This window comes from Panthera leo, chromosome B2 (genome assembly GCF_018350215.1).
Source record: "Panthera leo isolate Ple1 chromosome B2, P.leo_Ple1_pat1.1, whole genome shotgun sequence".
Classification (NCBI taxonomy): Eukaryota; Metazoa; Chordata; class Mammalia; order Carnivora; family Felidae; genus Panthera; species Panthera leo.
Genome location: NC_056683.1, coordinates 134,328,216 through 134,354,310, shown reverse-complemented (window position 1 = coordinate 134,354,310; position 26,095 = coordinate 134,328,216). Strand labels below are relative to the sequence as shown.

Sequence of the window (26,095 nt, the reverse complement as noted above, 5' to 3'; positions counted from 1 at the left end):
ATATGAGGACTTTAAGAGACAAAACAGATGAACATAAGGGAAGGGAAGCAAAAAATAATATAAAAACAGGGAGGGGGACAAAAACATGAGACTCTTAAATATGGAGAACAAACAGAGGATTATTGGAGTGGTTGTGGGCTAAATGGGAAAGGGGCATTAAGGAATGTACTCCTGAAATCATTGTTGCACTATATGCTAACTAACTTGGATGTAAATTAAAAAAATAAATTAAATAAAAATTAAAAAAAAAAAAATCCTAGAGTACCTAGTTCTCTCCAGCTGCTCTAGTGATGGATGAAGACCAAAGACAATGAGGAAAGAGTGTAGGAGGTCGAGGGAATATTTAGTGAGTGAAAGAAGAATACCACAATTCCATAATTATGGTCACTTTTAACTAGAAAGAGAACACTTTTGACTCGGTTCTTCAGAAAGGCAGGTTTTAATCCTAAATCCCACAAACTAATTAGTAAAAGAAGATTTAGGAGAATAAAATATGATTCTTAAATTATAGACCTGAACACGGAGAAGACTTTTTTACCCTAGAGTGTTCTTTGTAAAATCTGGACCACGTTATCGTGTAACCACTAACCAACAAGTGGCCAAAATAATCCAGACGTCAAGTGCCTAGATGCTCCTCCGTCTGCTGGACTGCTGGCCTTGCCCCTGTCCCCACATATCTCAATAAAAAGCGCCCTGTGCCCCATCGACATATAAAGGGAACCCAGGCCTGCCCCTGGCCCCGCCCCATGCCTAGATGTGTGCAGAAAGCCTCCATTCTAACTGGCCACTGCCCATTCCGGTTGTTATATATTATGAACATCACTCCAGCTCATATGAACAATTCATCTCCTTCGCTGGTTCCTGAGAAAATTATATCATGATGTGTTTTATTAGGGGTTAGAAAATTTTAAATCTCAAATTACCCATGAGAAAGACAATGAAGAAACCATGCCAAGTAAGAATTGAAAAGTCCAGAATAATTTGCAGTACTGTAGCAAGTTTTTTGTGATGGGAGATTTCATTTTCCTTGTCATCAAAGCATTAAACAGGAATCAATTCGACGTTCAGCCACCACACATCTGACTTGGCAAGTAGAAGTTTCCCCTAGATTGCATGTCTGCTCTGTTGTTACCACAGCGGCATCTGCGCTGTGGCCCCGGGGCTGGCATCTCCAACCACAGCCCCCTCCCCCTGCGGCCTCAGCGCTGGTGTTCATCTTCACACGAATCACACACATTTAGAAGGGCGGCCTCTGATGCTTTCCCTGCCCTGAACGAGCACAGCGGTCCTCCTCCACCACCCCTCCCCGAACGTGAATAGTCGCCCGTTTGCACCCATACCCTTCCTTTCCTTCAGTACTAAGCGAAGGAGTGTCCCCTCTTTCCACGGTCTCCCCCTGATCTTGAGGCAGCCCCTTATCCCCATCATCGATTAACTCTCTGATGTTTTTCATCTGTTTCTCTACTGGCTCGTTGCCCCAACAGCTGCAGACACCTTCAGATCTCTCCCAACACACAAAAACGAAACAGCACCCTTCCACCTTCAGTCTCCGCGTAAATGAATTCCCGATTGCCTAGTCCGTTGGCCTCTCTGGGCTTCACCCCACTTGACCTCTGCTTAGCATTTGGTTCAGCCAAGTGCTTCCTTGAAGTAATCTCTTCCCTGTGCTTCCAAGACTCCCCTGTCCCCTGGCTGTCCTGCCACCTCTCTGATCCGTCTCCTGTTCTCTTAGCTTCTCTTCTTTTGTCTGCCCTCTTAAATGCCGGTGCTTCCTCACCGACTCGCTCCTGGCGCTCCTTCTCCTCCCTTTCTCTCTGGCGATCTCATTCACTTCTGTGGCTGCGGTCACCACCTTGACGCTACAGACTCTCACATATTCAGGCCAAATAATCCAGAAACCTAATAGAAATTTCAACCTGGATCATCTATAGGCATCTCAATCTGAAAATGTCAGAAAATAAACATATCTCCCCACCCACCCCAAACAAGCTCCATTATTCATTTCAACACGCAGGCAAAACTCTTATGAACCAGAAACACGAACTACATCTTTCACATGTGCACTTCCTATATAATTCCATCATAATAATTACACTTAACTGTATTTTTTCATTTAAATGTTTGTCCACCCAGACCGGAAGTCATGAATAATAATGCTCTCGTTTCCCTTTTGGAGAAGTACTGTACCACGGTGGTTCTGGAGCTGTGCTGTCTGGGGCCCTCTCCTAGCTCCACCCCTGACCGTACAGACTTAGACTAGTCACTTAATTCTTTTGATTTTTATGTTTATTTTTTTATTATTTATTTTTATTTTTTAATTTATCTCCCAGTTAGTTAGCATATAGTGCAATAATGATTTCAGGAGCAGATTCCAGGGATTCATCCCCTACGTAGAACACCCAGTGCTCATCCCAACAAGTGTCTCCCTCAACGCCCCTTCCCCATTTAGCCCATCCCCCCACCCACAACCCCTCCAGCAACCCTCAGTTTGTTCTCTATATTTAAGTCTTTTAGGTTTTGTCCCCCTCCCTCTTTTTATATTATTTTTGCTTCCCTTCCCCTATGTTCATCTGTTTTGTATCTTCAATTCCATATTAAGGAAGTCCCATGATGTTTGTCTTTCTCTGACTAATTTCATTTAGCATAATACCCTCTAGTTCCACCCACAGAATGAAAGATTTTCATTCTTTTTGATTGCCGCGTGATGCTCCATTGTGTATATATACCACATCTTTTTTATTCATCTGTTGATGGACATTTGGGCCCTTGCCATACCTTGGCTATTGTCAATGGTGCTGCTGTAGACATTAGAGTGCACGTGTCCCTTCGAAACAGCACACCTGTATCCTGTGGATAAATCCCTAGTAGTGCAATTGCTGGGTCGTAGGGTAGCTCTATTTTCAGCTTTTTGAGCACGCTCCGTACTGTTTTCCGGAGTGGCTGCTCCAGTTTGCATTCCCACCAGCAGTGCAAAAGGATGCCGTGCATCCTTGCCAACATCTGTTAGTCACTTAATTCTTGCTGTCTTAGTTCCTTCACTGGTAAAATGGGGATACTAATAGTACCAACTCGTGGTGGTTGCGAGGTTTGGATTTAAACCACCAAGCACCTAGTGCGGGGCTGGCACTCTGCAGCACTGGCTTATTGTCTTTGGCCGCCCGCACTTGGATCAGGGTCAGGCGCATGGCTCCCAATTAACACTGAGCGAGTGAAGAAGTGAATGAAATGAAGCGTTACCGAATCAGCTTCTGCAATGGACATTTTTACTCCTCTAATTCCACCAGTTGGCAAGGCCCCTGCAGCTAAAAATGGTTCCACCATATCATCTCCAAGCCTGGCCGGACTCCAGAGTAGACGGGTCTAAGAATAGAGCTGCTGAGCTTGATAAGAAAGACTGATCTGGGGCACACCCTGTCCCTTCCCGACTCCTGCAAGCCTGGACAGGCTGCTTCTAGTCTGGGTGTCTGTGTCCGATCCCACAGGGTAAAGCCTGTGAAGGAGAACTGCAGAGACTTTCTCTTCAACTACCCTTAGCGAGAATCGCGCCGCCGTATTCTGAAGGTGCCTCTCAGCGGTGCTTCTACTGGCTGAGAGTAGGTTCTCTGGATTTAGAAATGAAAATAAGTTTCCTTTTTTTTTTTTTAAGTTTATTTATTTATTTTGAGAGAAAGAGAGGGAGAGAGAGAATCCCAAGCAGGCTGCCTGTTGTCAGTGCCGAGCCTGATGAGGGGCTCAAACTCATGAACCAGGAGATCATGACCTGAGCCAAAGTCAAGAGTCGGACGCTTGACTGACTGAACCACCCAGGCGCCCCAGAATTTGGTTTTAAAGACGTCTGGGTTTGAGAACTAGACCTGCCATTTGCCAGCTGCGTGCTCTTAGAGCAATTATGTAATCTGGGCACCTTAGTTAATCTATAAAATGGTGATGGTTCGAGTACCTACTTAATTGACGTGTTCAGATTAAATAGCGCATGTAAAGTGTTTATCACACAGTAAATTGCAGCGGTTATTGTTACTAGTCAGTGACCTGCCCTATTTGTTTCTAACCATTCCACAGGTGCAGTGCTACCCTTGGCCCTGGGTTTGGCCATCACGGCTCTGCTGCTTCTCATGGTCGCTTGCCGACTACGCCTGGTGAAACAGAAACTTAAAAAAGCTCGTCCCATTACGTCTGAGGAATCCGACTACCTCATAAATGGGATGTATCTATAAAAGTGTCACTTAAATAGCTGGGGGGCGAGGAGGTTTCACTTTTAATTCATACATATACTGTGTTCCGGATATTTAGAAACCTCTTTGGTTTGAACTGGGCTAAGAAAAATACCGAAACCCCAGAAAATTCTGAAAACCCCAAACCTTTGTTTTTATTTATTGTAGGAAGATTTTCTTTGGGAAGTGTGTGAAATATTTTGAAATTTAGAGAGGAGTCCGTCTGAGTAAAGACTCACACATCGAATTCTGACTGACGTAAGCTGTCCCGGAAAATAGCAGTTTGCAGTTAGCCACGGCAGAAAATTCAGCGATTCGAGGGGTGGCCTTGGAATGGCGACGTTAACCCTTTACTTTCTAGAGGCCAACCACGGGCCCCTGGCAACCCGGGGCCTCTTGATACACGGCTTCCTCTTGTTCTGAGGCCCTCTTGTTCCTCACGCTAAGCTTCCCGTGCTCTCCTTTCTCCTCTCCCCTTCAAAACCTGTCTCTAGGAATGGATCTCAAGTGAGTTTATACCTTCAATGGCAGGAGTATCTGTACTAGAGCCCCATGAACACGTCAAGGAGGCCTCGGGGAAGGTGAATGTGAGTTTATCCCAGGGCCTCTGACATCGTGTCATTTAGGGGGCTGCCTCATCAGGCTTACCTTTGGGTGAGAAAACCCCGACTTTGGATGACAAATAGCCGTAACACGGTCGTGAAGGGAGCTGGGAAATCCTGGTGGAAGAAGAAGCGGCAGGTCAAACATTTCAACACAAACTCAGCTGAGGGCGAAGTGGGAGGAGGACAATTAGTTCTTTCTTGAATCTCCTCAGCGCTGCTTGCTGGTCCCGAACACAGCGGCTTTATTTCTGTAGTCGCTGGCTTTCAACACTAGTCTGTGTTGATGGAAGAGGAAGATGCATTCAAACTGGAAAGCAGAACGCTGAGCATCGGGTTTGTAGGTGCGGCTTTTGTAAACATGCCGCGTTTAAGGATCAGCAGGGTCTTTCATCCAACGGGATTGAGCCACTTTTCTCCACTATTTACTCAATGCTTCAGACGCCGTAACGTGCAATCAGCTAATGCCGGGCTTACGTATTCCCACAGCATAGAGCAGTCTTGCACAAATTCGTCTTTGCAGAAAACTGGCCGTCTGGCTTTGCATCTTTTCCCTGTTAATCAGTCTGTAGGATTTTTAAAGGCAAATTATTCCCATCGTCACTTCACGCCGGGATTATACATGTTGTAGAAATCATTCTCCTTGAGAGGAATGTGGTGCCTGTCTACACTCACACGATGTTACCATTTACATAGTATGGCTTTTTCCTCGTAAGTGGCAAATCTTCTAAAATACTTGAACACATTGTAGAACACTTTATTTTCAGACTGAACCTGGGGTAAGTCGTTCCTTTGGCAAAGGGCTTAATTTGGGTCAGAAATATAACGAACCCACTAAGAAATGGCAAGTTAGTTCTAGAAAAACAGAGAAATCGGTTACTTTTATGTCCTGAGAGGTCCAAGCATTTTGTTGAATATTAAGAATTGAGCAAAGACTTCAATCTCCCCTCCAGGGCAGGTTAGAGAAAGGACAGCACGAGTGACCTGAGGCCCTCGGCGCTCTCTGTGTGATGCCGTGCAGTGTCCTAGTCCAGAGAAGGACATCACCTGTAGCCATACGCGACACAATAAAAACTGCTGAGGCGTGCATCTTTCAGTACATCTTTTTATACGTGAAGAAATTAAAACACGATTTAGTATTGCTATGGTGTTGAAAGACTTGAGAAAAGATGTCCATATCCGCGTGTACGATATCCCTTTCATAAACTGTATTTTATTCTTGTGACTTTAAACAACCATTTAACCTAATCATCATTAGTTGCTATTATTTACTGAGCTGTCCCTGTATTACCTGGATTTAATCCTATCAACCTTATCTTGCAAAGGGGGAAATTAGGAATTAGAGAAGGAGAATCGGGGTCTACAAAATATTTGTATTGTCAGATGGACTGAATGGGACTTTTGAAAGTCACCTTAACTGTGAGTATCTGACTGAAGGCATTCTGCATCTAAGATGATTTCAAAATAATTTTAGAGGGAAGCTTGGCCACGATTTGCTGCTCAAACATGTTCGTGTGTCTCACGTCTCTTCCTGAGAAAAGGCCCATCTGAGCCACCTTCCAGAAAACTCAGAGCTTCTTTCCTCCCGTCTCTACAAGCAGACAACAGCCAGTCTCCATCCTTCCAGAAGCTTGAATGCCAGTCACTCGAGTATCAGGTTTGTTCTCTTCCACAGGAAAATAACAGAATGTCTTCATCTTTCTCCTCCTGACTTTTCATAATCTGTGATTCGGCTCCCTGATTCGCTTTCACACTTCCCAGCCCTCCTCAGTCACTGAGGGCTGTTTCGTGTTGTCCTTTATCATATTTTCCCGCAACCCAAACGCGGAGATGCGTATTTCTATTTGTTCTTCAGTTTTGCCGTTCAGGGCAGACCTTGCCGATGAATTAACTGGACTTCCTGTACATAAACATAGGACAGTGCGCTGGGGCCCGGGGCACGGGGCCGTTCGGGTCCTCACAACGTGCTGCCTGCATCACAGTCATGATGCTCCGTAACAGCAGCTTCTGGGCCTGGGATCATCACTGGGGGTCTCTTAAGTTACACTGTCCCCAGTTCGATGGTTGGGGATTGTACCGTTTTGTTCCTAGCAGAGTGTCTCTCAATTATTTGTTCTCTTTACTGGACTCTAAGTTTTGTCTAACTGTTGGTGTTAAAACCGAATGAGGATTTCTAATGAAAAACTGCCCAAGCCAAATAGAAAAGCTTAGTTTGCTGTTCACAAATGTTCACATCTCCGTGGCTTTTTAATCAATTGTGATGCTGACTTTTTGGGGGGGGGCACTGGCCCTATTTTTCCCAGCTCTTTTGTCCTGCTCAATTCTCTCTAGTATTCTAAATAAAGTGCATATTTTATAGCTACTTTGAGAGCAAACACAGATTTTTTGGGGGGTAAATGTCAAACCGCCAGGGATGAAAATACGGTTGGACACACCAAAGCTGGATGTGTTCAGAAATGAACTAAGTGGTTAGGACTGAGCCTCCTCCATTTGCTTCATTTAGGTCTCCGTGTGTCTTCGTTCCTACTCATTTGAATTCTCCCATCACCTCTGTTTTTAGTCTTTGTTACCTCGCTGTAAATTGGAAAGAGATCAACTTACAATATCATTCAGCTTAAAGATGTTTTTATACAGTTATTTCAAAACATAGGAAACTTCTCAAAACACATTTTTTTTTAACGTTTATTTATTTTTGAGACAGAGAGAGACAGAGCATGAACGGGGGAGGGTCAGAGAGAGAGGGAGACACAGAATCTGAAACAGGCTCCAGGCTCTGAGCCATCAACCCAGAGCCCGACACGGGGCTCGAATTCACGAACCGCGAGATCATGACCTGAGCCGAAGTCGGACGCTTAACCGACTGAGCCACCCAGGCGCCCCTCAGAACACATTTTAAAATTAGTTTAACTTTTACCAAAAAGCTTAAGGAAAATTGTACTGAGTATTTGGACTTAAAAAAAATTCTTTCGTTTTCATTTCATATGACTGAAGACCCAAAAGTCCAAAAATATCAAAAGTCTATGTTCTCATATTTAAACAAAGCAGTTTCACAGATCAAAACAGAAATTTAGAAAAATCTCTAAATGTGTAATCTACAAATGTGTGTATAGAAGAATGAAGAAATCAGAACCATGAACTCTACAATCTGAGATCATGCCTTCAATGTTGTTTGCTGTTGAAGGGGAGCCAATCTGACACTCCTTTAACACCCCCACCTGTAATGTCCGACCTGCTTTATCCAATTCCGTTCCCTACAAGCTAATCACATAAAGGAGCCAAGATCCTAAAGAAGGGTAGCTCTTTTCCCCCAGAAAATCTCTATAATTGATTTACAACTGACACGGTCGTGTTCACATGGAAATTCTACAGTCCCTTTCATCTATAATGTAATTCCCAAGCAAAATCCTGACAAGATAATCACCCCCAAAAGCCTAAATAAACAGGGTTGGCCAAAAAAATTATTCTATGTGATGTGATCTTTTGGGCGGGGGCATCACAGTGACGTATTTGGGGCGTGGGAACTCAAATATAAATGTCCTTGGCTGCCCCCGGCCCCTGGATTGCTGCTCTTGTATTTAAGATGTCCTCAGTGCTGCAATCACCTGCCCTTTGGACAAAAAAGTATTCTGATGCCTGTCCTATTAGGACACTCTGAGTAAGAATGAGCTCTTCAGCTCCAGCAGCCCTCGAACTTTCTCTCGTCTTGGAAAGGAAGTGAAGGGAAAGAACAAGGGGAAAGAGAGAGGGGAAGAGAGGGATTCACTGCCTCAGGACAGCCTCTATGGGAACTAAAAGTCAGATCTTTTCTCTCCCACCAGACAAGGAGCACTTCAAAAAGAATCCTGGCTCAAACAACACAAAGTCAGCTATAAAGGTGAAGCCTACAGAGGGGAACTAACATCTACCATTAGAGCACTGGTAGAAGGATTAAAGATAAGGAAACTCTTGGACTTGTTTCATTTTTATTATATTACGATACACAACTTCTGTGGGCTACACGGGCCAGCCAGTTTTCTTCACACAGGATTTTTTTTAATGTTTGTTTTTGAGAGAGACAGAGCATGAGCGGGGGAGGGACAGAGAGAGAGAGGGAGACACAGAATCCGAAGCAGACTCCAGGCTCTGCGCTGTCAGCAAGAGCCCGATGCAGGGCTCAAACTCGGGAATGGCGAGATCATGGCCTAGGCCGACATTGGACGCTCAACCGACTGAGCCACCCAGGTGCCCCTACGCAGGATTTTCTTACTGGCAATCTGAGCCACCCTTTAAGTACAATGGGGACAAAACATTGTCCTCTTCCTGAAAAATGATAGGAGAAATTAAGAGACATGAAACTGAAATCTGATCAGAACACTTCTTTTTTAAAAGTCTATTTATTTTTAAATGTTTATTTTGAGAGAGAGCAAGTAGGAGAGGGGTGGGGAGGGGTGGAGAGGGTGGGGGAGGAGAGAGAGAGAGAGAGAGAGAGAGAGAATCCCAAGCAGACAGCACAGAGCCTGATGCAGGTCTCAATACCACAAACCATGAAATCATGATCTGGGCCACAATCAAGAGTCGGACACCTGAGCCACCCAGGTGTCCCTTAACTTTATTTATTTTGAGAGGGAGTGTGCCCAGGAGCAAGTCAGGGACGGGCACAGAGAGAGAAAGGGAGACAGGGAATCCCAAGCAGGCTCTGCAGTGTCAGCACAGAGCCTGACACTGGGCTCGAACTCACGACTGTGAGATCATAGCTTGAGCTGAAATCAAGTTGGATGCTTAACTGACTGAGCCACTCAGGCACCCCAAGATCAGGGCACTTTTACTTTACTAATGTAGTTCTTTAAGAATTTAGTGCGTTGTAGGAAATGATTTATACCCTCAAAGGATGTAGCACTTACCTAAGTTATTGGCCTTCTGAATCCCATTTAGAACATTTAAAAAATTACCCATGTTTGCTATTTCATTTACAACATTAGTATTCAATGACCGTTGTCATATGAGCTCTTTTAGTGCCACACCAAACTACTGGAAGATTCACTAACAGTTACCTGAAAAGCAGAAACACCTACCTCTCTAATGAAACAAAACTAAGGAGCTTTATTCCTTGGCTCACAATCTAATGCTATAGATGGTTTCAGATTTCAAAAAATTCATGAGCATTAAAATATTACTAAAAAAATGTTATCCTACTTTAAAATACATCGAATTTTTTTAAATGTTATTTTTTTTAATGTTTATTCATTTTTGAAAGACAGAGACAGAGCACAAGCAGGGGTGGGGCAGAGAGAGAGGGAGACACAGAATCTGAAGCAGGCTCCGGGCTCTGAGCTGTCAGCACAGAGCCTGACGTGGGGCTCGAACCCACGAACCGTGAGATCATGACCCGAGCTGAAGTCAGACGCTTAACCGACTGAGCCACCCAGGCGCTCCTAAAATACATTGAATTTTTAAGATACCTTAGGATAGGTACATTAAGCCAATTTAAAAAGTGTAATCAACTTTTTTTGAGCAATGGCAGTTTTTAAAAATTAAGGCAATGGATTTTAAATATTTACATGGACAATGATAATGTACTATTTTCCTAAAATGTCATCCCCCCCCCCCCCACTAATGTTACTGATTGGAAAAGCGTTGAAATCCTCATTAGAAACTGGAGTTCTTCATTTTCATTCTTAACTGAGAACTAGGTTGGCCTTTAATAAAATCAAATCTATAAAATCATCTTGTTTCAACAGGAACACAGCAGACTGGAACTTTAAAAAATATTTTCACTGTCCTCTTTATACTGTATAAAGGAATCACTTCTATTAAGAAACAATGGAATGCTAAAGTATTTTAGCGATTATGAATACTAAAGATTAAACATTTCTTTTCTCTGGCACATACATAAACTCAGCTCTCTTAAAAAGAAAGCTCTTATACCTAGTTAAAATTCATTTTTGCTTTCTGCCCCTGTCAATGCTCCCTTAAAATCCACTCCTGTTGGGGCACCTGGGGGGCTCACTCGGTTGAGTGTTCGCCTCTTGATTTCAGCTTGGGTCATGATCCCAGGGTTATGGGATCGAGCCCCACACTGGGCTCCGTGCTGAGCAGGAGCCTGCTTGTGCTTCTCTCTCTCTCTCTCTCTCTCTCTCTCTTTCCCTGCCCCTCTCCCACTCGTGCATGTGTGTGCATGCTCTCTCTCAAAATACATAAATAAACACTTAAAAATTTTTTCACTCACAAAAGTGTAAAATCCAACAGTAATGCTTGGCATGGCATTTGTCTATAGCAATCAGGTGGCACTTGGTCCTAGCGTATTTATAAACTGTCCCCTCAAGCCAGATTGCAAACTCCTTGAGAGTAAGGGCTTTTTTACATATGGTAGGAATTTACATATAATAAAATGTCGGCAATCGCTATGAAGGATACAGACTAGTGGTTAAGAATCAATCTAAAATCCTAAAAGGATACCGGACCTTTGAAACTACCTCAAATGACATGGAGTCCTGCACCAAAAGGGCTCGTGGACTGGATCCAGAAGTGATGCCAACACCAGCAAACCAGCAGGGAACTAAAACTCACAAGTTTTAACTGCCAACTAACGCTAGTTTCCTGTGTGGGATCTTGCCCAAGAGACACTAGTGAAAAAACGTGTATGTATGTATATTTTTTTAAAACCATTTTTAAACAAGGAAAGCTTAAGCCTTTAAGAAGTGGGGGAGAGGTGCCACACACGCTAAGGATCAACTTGCCAGAATCAGACTCACTTGCACACCGGGGGAGGGGGGGGGGAGGAGGGGGTTCTTTTGCTGAGAGTATTAGCTGTGCTAGATACACAGTTTGTATTTTTTCAAGTTCTAGAACTCCTGGAAAAACAAAGATCTTTTTATAAAAGGTATAAAATGACAATATTTAAACAAGATCCCAAAGCGCTACGGCCTTCTTAGAAACTCATTTTTACAGTCATCATATTAATACATATTTATTTCTTTTGAGAGAGCGAGAGTGAGTCGGGGAGGGGCAGAGAGGGAGAGGGAGACAGAATCCCAAGCAGGCTCCGCGCTGTCAGTGCAGAGCCCGATGGAGAGCTTGAACCCACGAAGCGTGAGATCACGACCTGAGCCGAAGTCAAGAGTCGGCTGCTTAACTGACGGAGCCACCCGGGTGCCCCAGGAAAGGTTTACAGATGAGATGGGTTTTGTCACATTTATCCTTGACCTTCATTCACGCACTCACTCAGCATGTACTGTTCATCTGCAAGAGGGCAAGCCCCGTGTTAGGCAAAGAAGGATGATGAGGTGTGGTCCTGGTCCGCTGGAAACAGTCAGTCTAGCAACGTACCGCCGGAGGTACCTGTCCACCCACCCTACTCAGACGTCATAAAGCGGAGCATCAGAGAAACCACTTTCTCTCCGTGACCTCTCTCAGTCAGCACTTTGCATCTGGTGGACACGTGGTTCTTTCCCGGGGATTCAAACACCACCGAGGCCTCTTTTACTTTTAACTTTATTTGGCAAAGCAGCTGCATAAACTGTTCAGCGACTAGGACCCAGCTTACACAGCATGTTAAATCCATATACGTTATCAGCAGCAAATCGGAAACAGAAAAAACAATACTGAGCTACAAGTCTCCTATAATTTTAAAGAGGGAAAGTACTATGTCGGTTATGTCCAATCCGAACAGCTAAGTGTTTTAAAGGACATCACCTGCCATCTTCGTCAGTTTTAATATTTACAAATGCTTAGTTTTAAGGTGACAAAGCAGCTGATTGTATCTACAACATGCTATTCTATGACACCACATCAAAAGCTTTAAAAAGGGAGCTCATCTCTATTTTCTTAGTGGCATCTAACAGACATCCAAAAACCAAGAATCCTAACTTGTGAATGGTGGTGTTATCTCATGTACAAAAGGAATCTGATAAATTAATATTGAAACAGAATTAAGTGTCTAAAAGAAAAACCACTCCTCAGAATCAATTCACAAACTAAGTTTTCCATGTGACAGAACCTCGTCTTTTAATATTTTAAAGTAAAGTGTGGGTGTGTTGAATTAATAAATCCACAAATTTATACTTTGCATCGCTCCTCTACCAATTCGGCTTCCGTGCCTCTTTGAAGAATTAGAAACCCTACAAAACCACACATTTTCATGCTGAAAATAATAGTGTAACAAAGTCCAAAACAAGCTGTGATGCTGTTGGTTTTCAAAAAGCTTTGAGAACTGAGATGAGCAATCCACTGTAATATTATATACTGGTCAAGCTGATGGCGCTTTTACAGTTCGTCCCTGGGGGTGAAAAAGAGAAATATGTCAGTAGGCGTTACATACTGTAACTTTCTAGTAGTTCAGATACAATTATTACATAAGTACAAATACACCAATCCCCAAGCATTAAAAAGGAAGGGAAAAAAAAAGCAAAGCAAACAGTCCCAAGTCCAAGCAAAGATGGGAGTCAGCCATCCACACATCCCTCATGCTGCTCTGCAATGCAACGTGAAACCTCAAGGCCCTGAATTCTTTATTTTTTACTTCTTAAAGATAACTTTCTTCCTTTAAGAGCAAAAATTCAGAGAAACTTTGACTTCTCCATCTAGGATCTTGCTAACACTGTTTATTAGAAAATGATGACGAGTATTTAGAGTTCAGATCATTTTTTATAGTTACATTTACAAAACTGGGCAAGAATTTGGCCTTTTGTTTAGAGTGTCTGTTAGCAAGTGCTGCGTAGGTCCATCTCAACCCAAACTCTTTGGAAGAAAAAGCACCATCTGGAGGTGTGCTGTCTCTGTCAGCTGATTTCAGAAGGCAGCTTCATCAGCTCCAAAAGAAACCAGTCGCTCAGCCAGGCACAGCACCTTACCAGCAACTGCCAGCGACAGGAAGGAAGGAATACAAATGCAGCCTAAAATAAATAGTATGGTATATAAATTACACCTCAATAGAGCTGTTAAAGGTGAAAAAATAAAGCTATCAAAAAAGCCAAAAAAACTTCAGAGTAGAGGGCAATCTGAGTGACAAAAACATCGCTAAATACACAAGAATTTTAGGGGTAAAGAAGTATGACGTTTGCAACTAAATCTCAAGTGATCTCAAGAAAAAATAGGATATATGTGCATATATAAATAGAGAAGAGGGGGTGAGAAAGTGAATGTATAAAAACGTTAACCATTGGTAACTCTGGATGCAGAGATTCAGAAACTCTTCCTACTATTCTTACAATTAATCTGTAATAAAAATTAAAAAGTCTTTAAAAAGTTGTTAAAATCAATGTGAAGGGAAGGTAAGTAAAGAGCTAAAGTTTCCCAGGTATGTGGTGAATTAAGCGACTATCAGACAATACGCTTTCTTTTAAAACTACATTTTGTAAATTGTGTGAGAAATTATTTTAAAAATTACATCTCCCATAAACTGCCTTTGTCATAGAGTACTGGATTATCTGTTAAATGATAAATGATCATTTCTGGTCCCTTTTAATATATTCTTCTAAATAATGTAAATACTAGAATTCTCACAGAACAGCTTTTACTTAAATTCATGCAAGCATTAAAATATTTAAACTGCAAAGATTTCATACTTGCAAAACACTCTTTTCATAAATTCACTTAACTCTTTTTAAAATGTAAACTGAAGATACTACTGTCTTTGCAAAATAATTTACTGTATTTGATTTACCTGTTGCAAGGCATTAAGGACATTGTAAACATATATCCTTATTGCCAACAACATAGCACAACATTTCCAAACGTCCTCTTCAATTAAAAATTGTTTTAAAAAAGAAAAGGATAAAAACTCTCAACAAACTAGGTATAGAGGAAACGTACCTCAACATAATAAAGGCCATATATGACAAGCCCACAGCTAACATCATACTCAACGGTGAAAAGCTGAAAGCTTTTCCTCTAAGATCAGGAACAAGACAAGGATGCCCACTCTCGCCACTTTTATTCAACATAGCACTGGAAATCCTAGCCAGAGCAATTAGGCAAGAAAAAGAAATAAAAGGCATCAAAATCGGAAAGAAAGAAGTAAAACTGTCTTTTTGCAGACAACATATTATATATAGAACACCCTAAAACCACCACCAAAAAAAAAAAAAAAAATCAAAACTAATAAACCAATTCAATGAAGTTTCAGGAAACAAAATCAATATACAAAAATCAGTTGTGTTTCTATATACCAATAATGAACTATCAGAAAGAGAAATTAAAACAATCCCATTTATAATTGTATCAAAAAGAATAAAATATCTAAAATAAATTTAAACATGGTGAAAGATCTGGACACTGAAAAGTATAAGACATTAATGAAAGACATCGAAGAAGACACAATGCTCATGGATTGGAAGAATTAATACCGTTAAATATCCATACTACCAAAGCAATCTACTGATTCAATGCAATCCATATCAAAATCCCAACAGCATTTTTCACAGAAATAGAACAGCCCTAAAATTTGTATAGAACCACAAAAATCCCCAAATAGCCAAAGCAATCTTTAGAAAGAAGAACAAAGCTGGAGGTATTACACTGTCTGATTTCAAACTATATTACAAAGATAGAGTAATCAAAACAGTATGATATTACCATAAAAGAGACACATGGGTCAATGGAACAGAACAGAGAACCCAGAAATGAACCCACACATATATGGTCAACTAATTAAGGAGCCAAGAAAATACAATGGGGAAAAGATAGTGTCTTTAGTAAATGGTGCTGGGAAAACCAGACAGCCAGATGCAAAAGAATGAAACTGGCCCATCTTAAACCACACTGGCCCATCTTACACCACACACAAAAAAATCAACTCCAAACGGATTAAAGACTTGAATGTAAGACCTGAAACCATAAAACTAAACTTAATGTGGTAATCATTTTGTAGTATATACATACATCAGATCGCTATGTTGTACATGTAAAAGTAATGTAATGCTATGTCAATCATATCTCAATAAAACTGGGAAAAAAATCATATTGTAGAACAACTAACAATGTGGGACAATACTGATACCACTTTATTTAATAAAAAAGATTATAAAACTATACTATATGAACTCAGAATTACAAAAGAGCTATATACAGAACTATGGATAAAAGAGTAAAAAAAAATGTATATCTATATCTATATCTATATCTATAGATATATATATCTACCAAAATGTCGATAATGTTTATCTCTAGGTTCTGACACTGTGGGTAATTTTTATTTCATTCTTTGAACTTCTAATAATTTTTACATGGCACATGCATTATACTTTGGTAGTCAGAAACAGTATTACTAAAAACAAATAGAAGGAACTGTATAGCACTAAAAAGAAAAAAAGGAAAAGGAAAAGGAAAAGGAAAAGAAATTAAGTTTATAAACCTGAATTTTAACATTTAGGGTACCAAAGAAAACCAAAAATTTGCTGTCAGTGCATGTATAACCTTGTCACATCCTATTAGTCCAAAATCTATATAACTTTCAAGCTTTTATTTTTCCACTTAATGTTCCAAATTCTACATAAATATCTTTCTTTAGCTGACTTACACATGTAGATCATTTATAATAAAAAGTATTACGTCCTGGGGTGCCTAGTTGACTCAGTCGGTTAAGCATCCAACTCTTGATTTCGACTCAAGTCATGATCTCCCAGTTTGTGAGATCAAGCCCTACATCAGGTTCTGTGTTGACAGTGTGGAGCCATTTAGGATTCTCTCTCTCCCTCTCTCTCTGCCCCTGCCTCGCTCACTCTCTCTCAAAATAAATAAACTTTAGAAATAAAGTATTATGTCCTAATTTCTAGAAAGGCTCTTTAAAATGGTTATATATGTGCTAAACATGTTCATTAGATTAATAATTATATATATTATTATGTAATATATAACTATACTTCATTTATTAGGTTAATAACATTTGGTATTGTATATTCTTTATTGTATATTGTATATTCTTTACATTTATCTAACAAATGTAAAGATGTACTACCAGGAAACAATAATCAAAATCCACGAGTGTTTTCTAATTAACGGGTTTTCTGAGGTAATACAGTAGATTGTACAAAGCTTTATGAGAGACGTAAAAAGAATTCCAAAAGCAACAAAACACATCCCTGCCTTTAAGGGTGCAAAATACGTCATAATGCTGTAATGTCTGTCAAGAAATTTAAAAGGGACAATATGGGACGATACAGAACACAGGGTCAACCGGATACCCTAGGAACTACGCTGCCGGCCTTAGAAATGCCCAAACGACTCATAACATGTTTTTCACTTTAAGATGACATGGATAGGGGCGCCTGGGTGGCTCAGTCGGTTGAGCGTCCGACTTCAGCTCAGGTCATGATCTCACGGTCTGTGAGTCCGTGAGTTCGAGCCCCGTGTTGGGCTCTGGGCTGATGGCTCGGAGCCTGGAGCCTGCTTCCGATTCTGTGTCTCCCTCTCTCTCTGCCCCTCCCCTGTTCATGCTCTGTCTCTCTCTGTCTCAAAAATAAATAAACGTTAAAAAAAAAAAAAAAAAAAAGATGACATGGATAAACAAAGCACTGATAGAATGAGAATCCTGACACATTCCTCAGCGTCACAAACCAGAGATGAACTTATTCCATTGACTCCTGTGGCTCTTAAAAATAAAAATAAAACTTACCAGATGATTAACAAAATATTGATCTCTACGTATATAAAATGAATATACTTATGTTAAATGAAACACAGATTTAAAAACTATGAAGAGCTCATGAAGCAGCTGATACAACTATAACACATCCACGTCATGAACATACTACCACAGGTTCTAGGTCTATGGCCCCCACGTCTGGCATCGTCTCATCACTCCACTAGAAAACTAGAAATGACCTTCCTTCCAAGCATAAGGAAACAGAAGTCTACACGCAGGCTTGGGGCTTTATGTGGCATGAGAACGCAGCATGCCCACCACCACTGCTCTTGTTTTCCCACATAGTTTCTATCGAAGGTCCCCAGCAAAGACTGCACCTCACCCTCACAGAGCACTGCAATCGGCTCTGGATTCCTCGGGAAGAGGAGGACGGAAAGCTGGTGGGAAACAAGAGAAGGTTCGGAAGAAAGCATGGGGACGAGCTGTTACATTAATCTGGAAGAAGATCCGAAAGAACAGAGATCACCTCACCTGGCAATAAAACTGAGGAGGAGCTTTTTAGATGATAATTCCCAAATGTGGGATGAACACTCAGAAAATGGCAAGCGACTCTTGTTAGCCACATTCTATCCTTACTACCACTGCCTTAATTCAGGCCACCACCATTTCACCCCTAGCTTGCTACAACCACATTCTGTTTCAGACTCTAGCTCTGTCCCTTTCCAATCTACTCTCTACGCCACAGCCAGGGTCATCTTTCTGAAATGTAATTCTGATCACCTCACGGTCTGGCTTCAACACTTCAATTGCTCTCCTAAACACACTACACTCTAACTGGTTGTTTGTCTTCTTTAGATTTGTTTGGATCTCCCACATGACTAGAAGTCCCAAGAGAATGGTCGGTTTCACGTTCACAGCTGTGTATCCATGGCCCTAGCACAGTCCCTGGCAATGCTGTCCCTGCTCTCAGTGGGTTCCAGTCAAACTGTTTCCTCCCCCTATGGCCCAGCATGGTAGGTCCCCGGTCCCTGGGTATGTCAAGACCCTTCACTATTCCCATAACCTTGCCTGTATTTCTTTGATTCGTCCTTTCACTAAAATCACTTTAAAATCCCTAGCTGAGCATACTTTCTATTTTCTGCCTCGATCCTGCCGGAGAGTTTAAGAATACAAATAGAAACGGTGGATTAATGGTCTCTTTTGATTTTCAGTTAACTGTTGTTTTACCCTTTCAAACATCTTATTTTCTAGTAATTTGTTTCAGCACAAATTTTTTTCAATGTGGCAGTTGTTTTTTTTTTCCAATGCTGTTTTCAGATTTTGTTTCACCTTCACATTCTATAAACCTATACTCTTGAAAGATTTTCAGTTAAGTAACTGATTGTCTTTGTAAAACTACATCTTGGGGGGCACCTGGCTGGCTCAGTTGGTAGGGCATGCGACTCCTGATCTCAGGGTCATGAGTTCAAGCCCCACATTGGGCACAGAACTTACTTAAAAACAAAAACAAAATCAAACTACATCTTTGGATGTAGGAAAAACGTGTCTGAACAAACAACATTTACAACAGAAAGAATAGAAGTCTTTCTAGTACAACTAGAGAAATGCCTCCAGTGATACATACATGTAAAATTGCTCAATCTTTTAAAAAGTTGAAGACCGAAAAGAAAAACAGACAATATATATATCTAAATATTTGGTAAATGACTAAATATTTGTCCATAAATTTAAAAGTTATTCTAGCTTTAATATAAATAGTTTAGTTTTATAAAGGGTAAATATAGGTGTTGTGGAAACCTAGAGTTTATATGACCTGGGAAGCGGGAAGAACCTCTTCATGAAGGAGAAAAAAAAAGAGGACTAAAAACAAGACTGCCCAGAAAACTGGGAGGACCGGGAAAGACCCTAAGCACGTGAAGGCCCTGAAGCTTAAGTGTCACGAGCTTCATGCTAAACCCACCTCCGCTTATTATAGAAACAAAATACCTTTTTGTAATTCCTTCATCATCAAATTGACAGTAGAATGTTCAATACTAACATTTATTGTGTGTAAAAGAAAAAATTTAAATTATTAATGAAAATCTGAACTCTTACTTGGTAGCAAATGTCAGTGAGCTCAGTGATATGTTTGCCCCTTGTGTATAGCAGCAATCATACTGTTATTTAACAAGATAACCATCCTAGAAGGAAAGTCGAGGAAGGCTGTAATTAGTTGTTAAAAACTGTATGATTTTAACTGGCAAGACTCATAGCTTTTTAATGTCTTTTTTTAAAGCAGTGGCCGTGCTCCAGATTAAAATTCAAAGAAAAGAGCTATATCCATATAAAGTGAAGAATGAAATGCAATTCCTAGTAAGATATCCCAGAAATGGCCAATCGGAGTTTAAAGAAAAACTCAGTTTTGAACAAACGGAGTTAGATGACCATTTTTGCAATCAAACATTTATTCAAAAAGTGTCTTTCCGCTTTCCATAAAACAAGATTGAGGTCTATTAAACTTACAATCACCATTTTACTCACTAAAAAAATAAAAATAATTCTCTAAAAATAAGTACCCCTGTCAAATTAAAAAAAAAAAAAATCCTAAAACAAGGAAACTGTAAAGCCTTTCTTATTTAGACATTTAATTTTAAGTAGTCTTAGCTAGTGTCACTCTTACTTATCGATTTCACTCCTTCCCACTGGAGGACGTGGGGAGGGGAAGGGAGAAGGAGAGAGGAAGAAGAGAAACCTGGGCTTCAAACAAAATATTCAGATTATGCAGAAACACAAAACACAAGTAGGCATTATAACGAGCCATGCTGTACTGAAGACTATGCCGCATGCTGTTGGCCCTTTGGGTGGGTTTGTGAGACCTGGGCACTCCCTTTGAGCTTAGAGAATCCCCCCACCTCCCCAGGAACTCAGAGTGGCTTTAAAATGCGCTGGCCAGTTCTATAGACTGGGAGAAGTTTATCCCTTATAGTGGCTCTGAAACAGTAGCTGAATGTAAAACAGGCACAGGTTGTCAGACAGAATGTCAATGAACCTGACTGAAAGAGAGAAAGCAAGCTGAGAGGAACAATGTCCTCTCTGGGATTCTGACACCTTTGAAAACTGGGACAAGAGTATCTTTTCCCTTCTTTCTCTTTACGACTATGGTACAACAGGGGGTGGAAGGGGCAGGAAATGATGGCCCCTTCCCTTCAGACCAAAGCCTTTGTTTCCATGATCATACAGCAGTCACAAAAACGATCTGTGAATACAGAAAATTAATGGCTGATAATAAATTATCCTTAGAAAGTTCTGAACAGTGGCTAAAAGCCTCTTTGGAAAAATAAAAAAATTAAAAAACCAAGAGAAAGGAAAAAAACCCACCTTCGTGCCAACCAAGTCTCACCCCCCTTTCCCAAAGATATGAGTTAAACCAAAAGAAGGGCACACTCATGCGAAGTTTGTCTAGACTTTTAATGTAGTGAATTTCTGATGTTAGAATGGAGTAGCATAAAGGTGACAACCAAAAAAGCAGCCTTGTGGTCTAATGTCTTAGAATCCACACCCTTCACCTTGCGTGTGTGGAAGAAGAAAGAGCAGAAGATAAAATCACTTCCACCTGGCCCACTGCTTCTCTTTATCTGTTAAAGGCACGTAGATCACTCCCATCAGGGGCTTCATCTTGACACTGCCGTCCTGCAGCTTGTCGTACTGCTCCAGCATCTGGTTGCCACCTGCGGGGCCGACCGGCAGTATCAACCTCCCACCAGGCTTTAACTGGTCTATCAGCTAAAAGAAAAAGACACGCCAAGTTACCGATTTTCCGTTAAGACTCACTTTACTACACTATAAACAACTTCCCGCGTCCGTGGGCAGAAAGCAGAAATGGGCTTTATTTAGTACATACATACTTCGACTGTTAAACTTATTACTCAATTACCCATCGACCTCCTCTACTAAACTACCAGTTCTCTGATGACGGGGACTGTGATCTTATCCATCTCTGTGCCCTTGGCACCTAACATAGGACGCAGCACAACTGCAGGGCTCACAATGTTCAAGCTGAACCGCGTAACGCAGAACCATCCTCTCTTGGGAAGATCAAAGGCAAAGTAGGAAATTTCAGTGCCTGTTTTGAATCTTTGTGGTCCGGAGTGGGGAAGGAAGCGGGCAGTGCAGAAAATCAGCAAGGAATTCCTATCCTGACACTGCAGAATTTAGGGCATCACGGAGCTGAAAACAAGGAGACCTCGGTCTTACGACTGAATTTAGGATTACTGGCACCATGACAAAGGAAGGTAGGGCTGGAGTTCCTGAAGCATTAGAATGAGGACACCTCGTCAATGAAAAACCAAGAGTACTCAGTGAAAGCCCTCTTGGTCAGAAAACATTTAAACCCTATGTTACCATTTGAATGTAGCCTTCAAATGACCAGTAATCAAACACGGTAAGGAAGAACCGTATCATCTCTCTCCTGGACCAGATGTCCTACCTTCTGAGATCTCGTGGCTTCCTCTTTTTGATTTTTCCTACTGTCTCTCTCTTCCCTCATTTTTTGATATTATTAAAGTGATTCCTCTAGAAGTATTCTGTGAAACAGTGCACGGAATATTTTAAAAGAGAGAGAATGAGATCTTCAAGTCCAAAACGACCTTTATTTCACACATTTGACAATATGTGAGTACAGAATTCAAGGCCGGAAGTCATTTTCAGTTTAGATTTGTGATGGTTTGTTCTTCTGACTTGTTGATTCTTTTCAGCTCATTTATTTATTTTGAGGGAGAGAGAGCGCAGCATGTGCCTGTGCATAGAGTAGGGGCAAAGAGGGAGACAGAATCCCAAGCAGGCTCCATGCTAGTGTAGAGCCTGACACGGGGCTTGGAGCCGACCTCAAGAGTCAGACACTCAATGGACTGAGCCACACAAGTGCCCCGGACTTGATTCTAATGCTGCTGTTCTGCAGTCTGATACCTTTCTGATTACCAATCGTTAACAGATTATGTTCTATTGTTCTGGAAGCTTTTAGAATATCCCTGATATTCTAGCATTTCACGGTGATATTACGGTTCTTTTTTTCCTCTCTTTTTTTTTAAAGTTTATTTTTTTTAAACTTCTTTTTTTATGTTTATTTTTGAGAATGAGAGACAGAGACAGAGCATGAGCAGTGGAGGGGCTGAGAGACAGGGAGACACAGAATCTGAAGCAAGCTCTAGGCTCTGAGCTGTCAGCACAGAGCCCAATGTGGGCTTAACTTAACTGAGCCCCCCAGATTCCCCTAAAGTTTATTTTGAGAGAGACAGCAAGCAGGGGAGGGGCAGAGAGAGAGGGAGAAAGAGAGAATCCCAAGCAGGCTCTGCACTGTGAGAGCAGAGTCCGATGCGGGGTTCCAACCCACGAACCACAAGATCATGACCTGAGCCAAAACGAAGAGGTGGGTGCTCAACCAACTGAGCCACTCGGGCACCCCTCCCTTTAAAAAAAAAAAAAAAATCATCATACTGGGCACTCAACAGATCTTTTCAAACTATAGAATACTGTCCTTCAATTCTCGGAAATTTTCTTACTTAAGGCTTCACACTAATTGTTCCTCATACAGAAATTTCAAGCAGCAGCCCCTCTTTTCAGACCCATGCTTCATCTGTGATTTCCAAGGTCCTGATGCCTCCAGTTTCTAAGCCCTTTCAAAGTTCTGCAGAGTAGGGGCACCTGGGTGGCTGAGTCAGTTAAGTGTCCAACTTCGGCTCAGGTCATGATTTCACTGTGTGAGTTCGAGCCCCATGTCAGGCTCTACGCTGACAGTTTGGAGCCTGCTTTGGATTCTGTGTGTGTGTGTGTCTCTCTCTCTGCCCTTCCCCTGCTTGTGTGCTCTCTCCCTCTCTCTCAAAAATAAATAAAACTTAAAAAAAAAGATAAAAAGCTCTGCAGAGCAAGCTGCTTCAGCAATGATTCCCTCTGCAGTCTCTTCAGTTCAACTTCCTCCGCCCTCCTGACTCAGTTATTACTCCACCTGCTTTCTATCTGCACATGCCACGGGGCTCAGGAGTGCAGGTGCGATCTCCTAGGTGATAATGAGAGGGGTGCCTGGTGGCTCAGTTGGTTGGGCATCCAACTCTTGATTTCAGCTCAGGTCATGATCCTAGGGTGGTGAATCAAGCCCCACGTCTGGCTCCACACTGAGCATGGAGCCTGCTTAAGGTTATCTCTCTCTCCCTCTGCGCCTCTGCCCCTCTTCCGCACTCACGTCCTCCCTGTCTCTGAAATTAAAAAAAGATAGGGGCGCCTGGGTGGCTCAGTCGGTTGGGCGGCCGACTTCGGCTCAGGTCGTGATCTCACGGTTTGTAAGTTCGAGCCCCGCATCGGGCTCTGTGCTGACAGCTCGGAGCCTGGAGCTTGCTTCCGATTCCGTGTCTCCTTCTATCTCTGCCCCTCCCCCACTTGTGCTCTGTCTCTCTCTGTCTCTCAAAAATAAATAAATGTAAATAATAAAAAAAAAATTTTTAATTAAAAAAAGATAAAAAATTAAAAATACAATGTGTTAAAACGACTGGTTTAGTTTTTTTTTTTTTTTTAACAAGTAATACGGCCAGAGAAATTAAGTGATTTTCCCAAAGTCATTCAGCAGCCAATAAAGCAGCAAGTCAATGACCAGAACAAGTTCCTTAACTTTCAGCTTCTCATGAACTCCTCTACACATATAGAAAGGAACTTTTCCAGACTGGGGAGTGGCTGAGACTGGGCAGAAGAGGCAGGGTCACTCTCAGCCCCTAGTCATCTAGTCCAGACCTGAGGAAAACTCAGACTCCACAGAAGCCTAAGATCTCAGTGAACTTAATCAAGGATCATTAAGGGATGACATAAGTTTATCAGTCTTACTAAAATAAAAAAACAATTTTGTACTGAAATTCTGTAATATACAATACCGGAATACCCTTCCCTCTCATCGCAACTATGCAAACCCTACTGTTCTTTAAGATTCAGTTGCAACTCCATTCATGCACGTAGTTTCATTGGTAACTCCAGGCAAAAATTTTCTCCCTCCCTTGAACTCTTACAGTACATCTTTCTTCTGGCATCAACATATATTACATGTTAATGATAATGCTATCATATCATTAATTTTCCTGTTATATGTAGGACACCTGTTTTCCAGAATATAAGTTTTGTGAAGGTAAAATGTATGACAGATACTTCCTGGTCTCACCCATGCATCCAACAATCTTGCATATTCTGGTATTTAATAAAATACCAAGTGATTATCAGATTATGAACTCCAGATGGATTTTCCTAATTCTAGTGGTATACTAGTTCTTAGATGGATCAAACACTGCTTCAAATAAGGCAGCTACAAACTGTGATTTAGTAATCTTCAAGTCATTTACACAACTCTTTGCATACGAAAAAACCCCTGCATACTAAGTATAATGAAAATGCATGACATAAAAGTCTAATTATGTTTTGAACATCATCTAGAAGTCATTTCTCTATAAATCTTTTATAGCTTTAGTTGACTGAAGCACAAAAACACAGGGAAAAAAACCCAACTCACTGCCTGGGGCACAACTGGGGCTGCAGCTCCTACATGAATAGCATCGTAAGGGGCTTCTTCGGCATATCCCATTCTTCCATCTCCCACTGAAAGAAAAGAAATTATGCTTTAAAAACCTGTTTGGGCAGAACTACCCAGTGGGAAGAATTATAGGAGGTTTAAAACAGAGCAAGAGAGATTTTTAATAAATGATGCTGGGACAACTGGATATTCATATGGAAAAAATATATACTTGAACCTCTACCTCTTACATACACAAAAATCAATGTCAGAAAGATCAAAGATCTAAATGTGAAAAGGTAAAATGATAATGCTTCTGAGAAATAACATAGGGGCATATCTTCATGATTTTAGAGTAGTCTTAAAGAGGACACAGAAGAAGCTGGTAAGTCTGATACATTAAAATTAAGTACTTCTATTAATCAAGAAAGTACCAATACAAGTGAAAAGGCATGCCATGGAGTGGGAGAAGAGGTTTACGATTTGAATAAATAGGTAAAGGGCTAATCTATAGAAGTCCTACAAATCAAAGAGAAATATGAACAACTCAATATCTGAAAAAGACATTTCACAAAGGAGGAAATCCAAATGGTCAAACAAATGAAACAGTGTTCGACCTCACTGGTTAAGAGGAAAATACAAAATAAAACCACAAAGAGACACTGCTCTATACTCACTAAGTGGGTAAAAAGAAAACTCTGACAGTATCAAGTGTTGGTAAGACACCGAGCACTAGCAACTCTGACACATTGCTGATGGGAATGTAAACTGGTTCAATCACTTTAAAAAAGTTTTGCAGTATCTATGGTTCCCTATGAACTAGCAATAATACTCTACATGAATAAATGCTTGTATTATGAGTGCACGTATACATTTGGAACTTTATACACATATGTTCACAGCAGCTTTCTAATTCCCCAAGTTAGAAACAACCCAAAATGTCCATCTATGGTAGAATAAACAAATTTTGATAATGGTCTTACAGTGGAATATTATACAGCAATAAAAATTAACTATATGATAAGATGGATGAATCTTACAAATATAACATTGAATGAAAGAAGTCACTCATCATAGACTATATACTATATGGTTCCATTTATCTAAAGTTCAAAATTAAATTGAACATTGTCTATGGAAGTGCAATTAGGTAGTAAATGCATAAAAGTAATGATGCTGGTTACCATTAAGGAGAAAGGAAAGT

The 26,095-nt window shown here is 41.0% G+C and overlaps 2 protein-coding genes across 5 annotated transcripts in view; one reads left to right on the top strand and one right to left on the bottom strand.

The window, feature by feature from the left end:
• The window catches only part of LRP11 (LDL receptor related protein 11), a 54,939-nt gene extending 46,184 nt beyond the window's left edge, over positions 1-8,755 (top strand). For 2 of the 3 annotated variants that reach the window (XM_042940068.1, XM_042940067.1), the window contains exon 7: positions 4,060-7,349. In XM_042940068.1, coding sequence (XP_042796002.1) covers positions 4,060-4,214 — 155 coding nt within the window. In that variant the 3' untranslated portion in view covers positions 4,215-7,349. Of the gene's footprint in view, positions 1-4,059; positions 7,350-8,631 lie in introns of those variants that run through there. The other variant, XR_006202887.1, reaches the window with a different exon arrangement.
• A 3,512-nt stretch (positions 8,756-12,267) lies between these two features.
• Positions 12,268-26,095, bottom strand: part of PCMT1 (protein-L-isoaspartate (D-aspartate) O-methyltransferase) — a 50,877-nt gene continuing 37,049 nt past the window's right edge. The window contains exons 6-8 of one of the 2 annotated variants that reach the window (XM_042940065.1): positions 24,892-24,977; positions 20,918-21,134; positions 12,268-13,067 (exon numbers count right to left, since the gene is read on the bottom strand). In XM_042940065.1, the coding sequence (XP_042795999.1) occupies positions 20,955-21,134; positions 24,892-24,977 (266 nt within the window). In that variant the 3' untranslated portion in view covers positions 12,268-13,067; positions 20,918-20,954. The remainder of the gene's footprint in view (positions 13,068-20,917; positions 21,135-24,891; positions 24,978-26,095) is intronic. The other variant, XM_042940064.1, reaches the window with a different exon arrangement.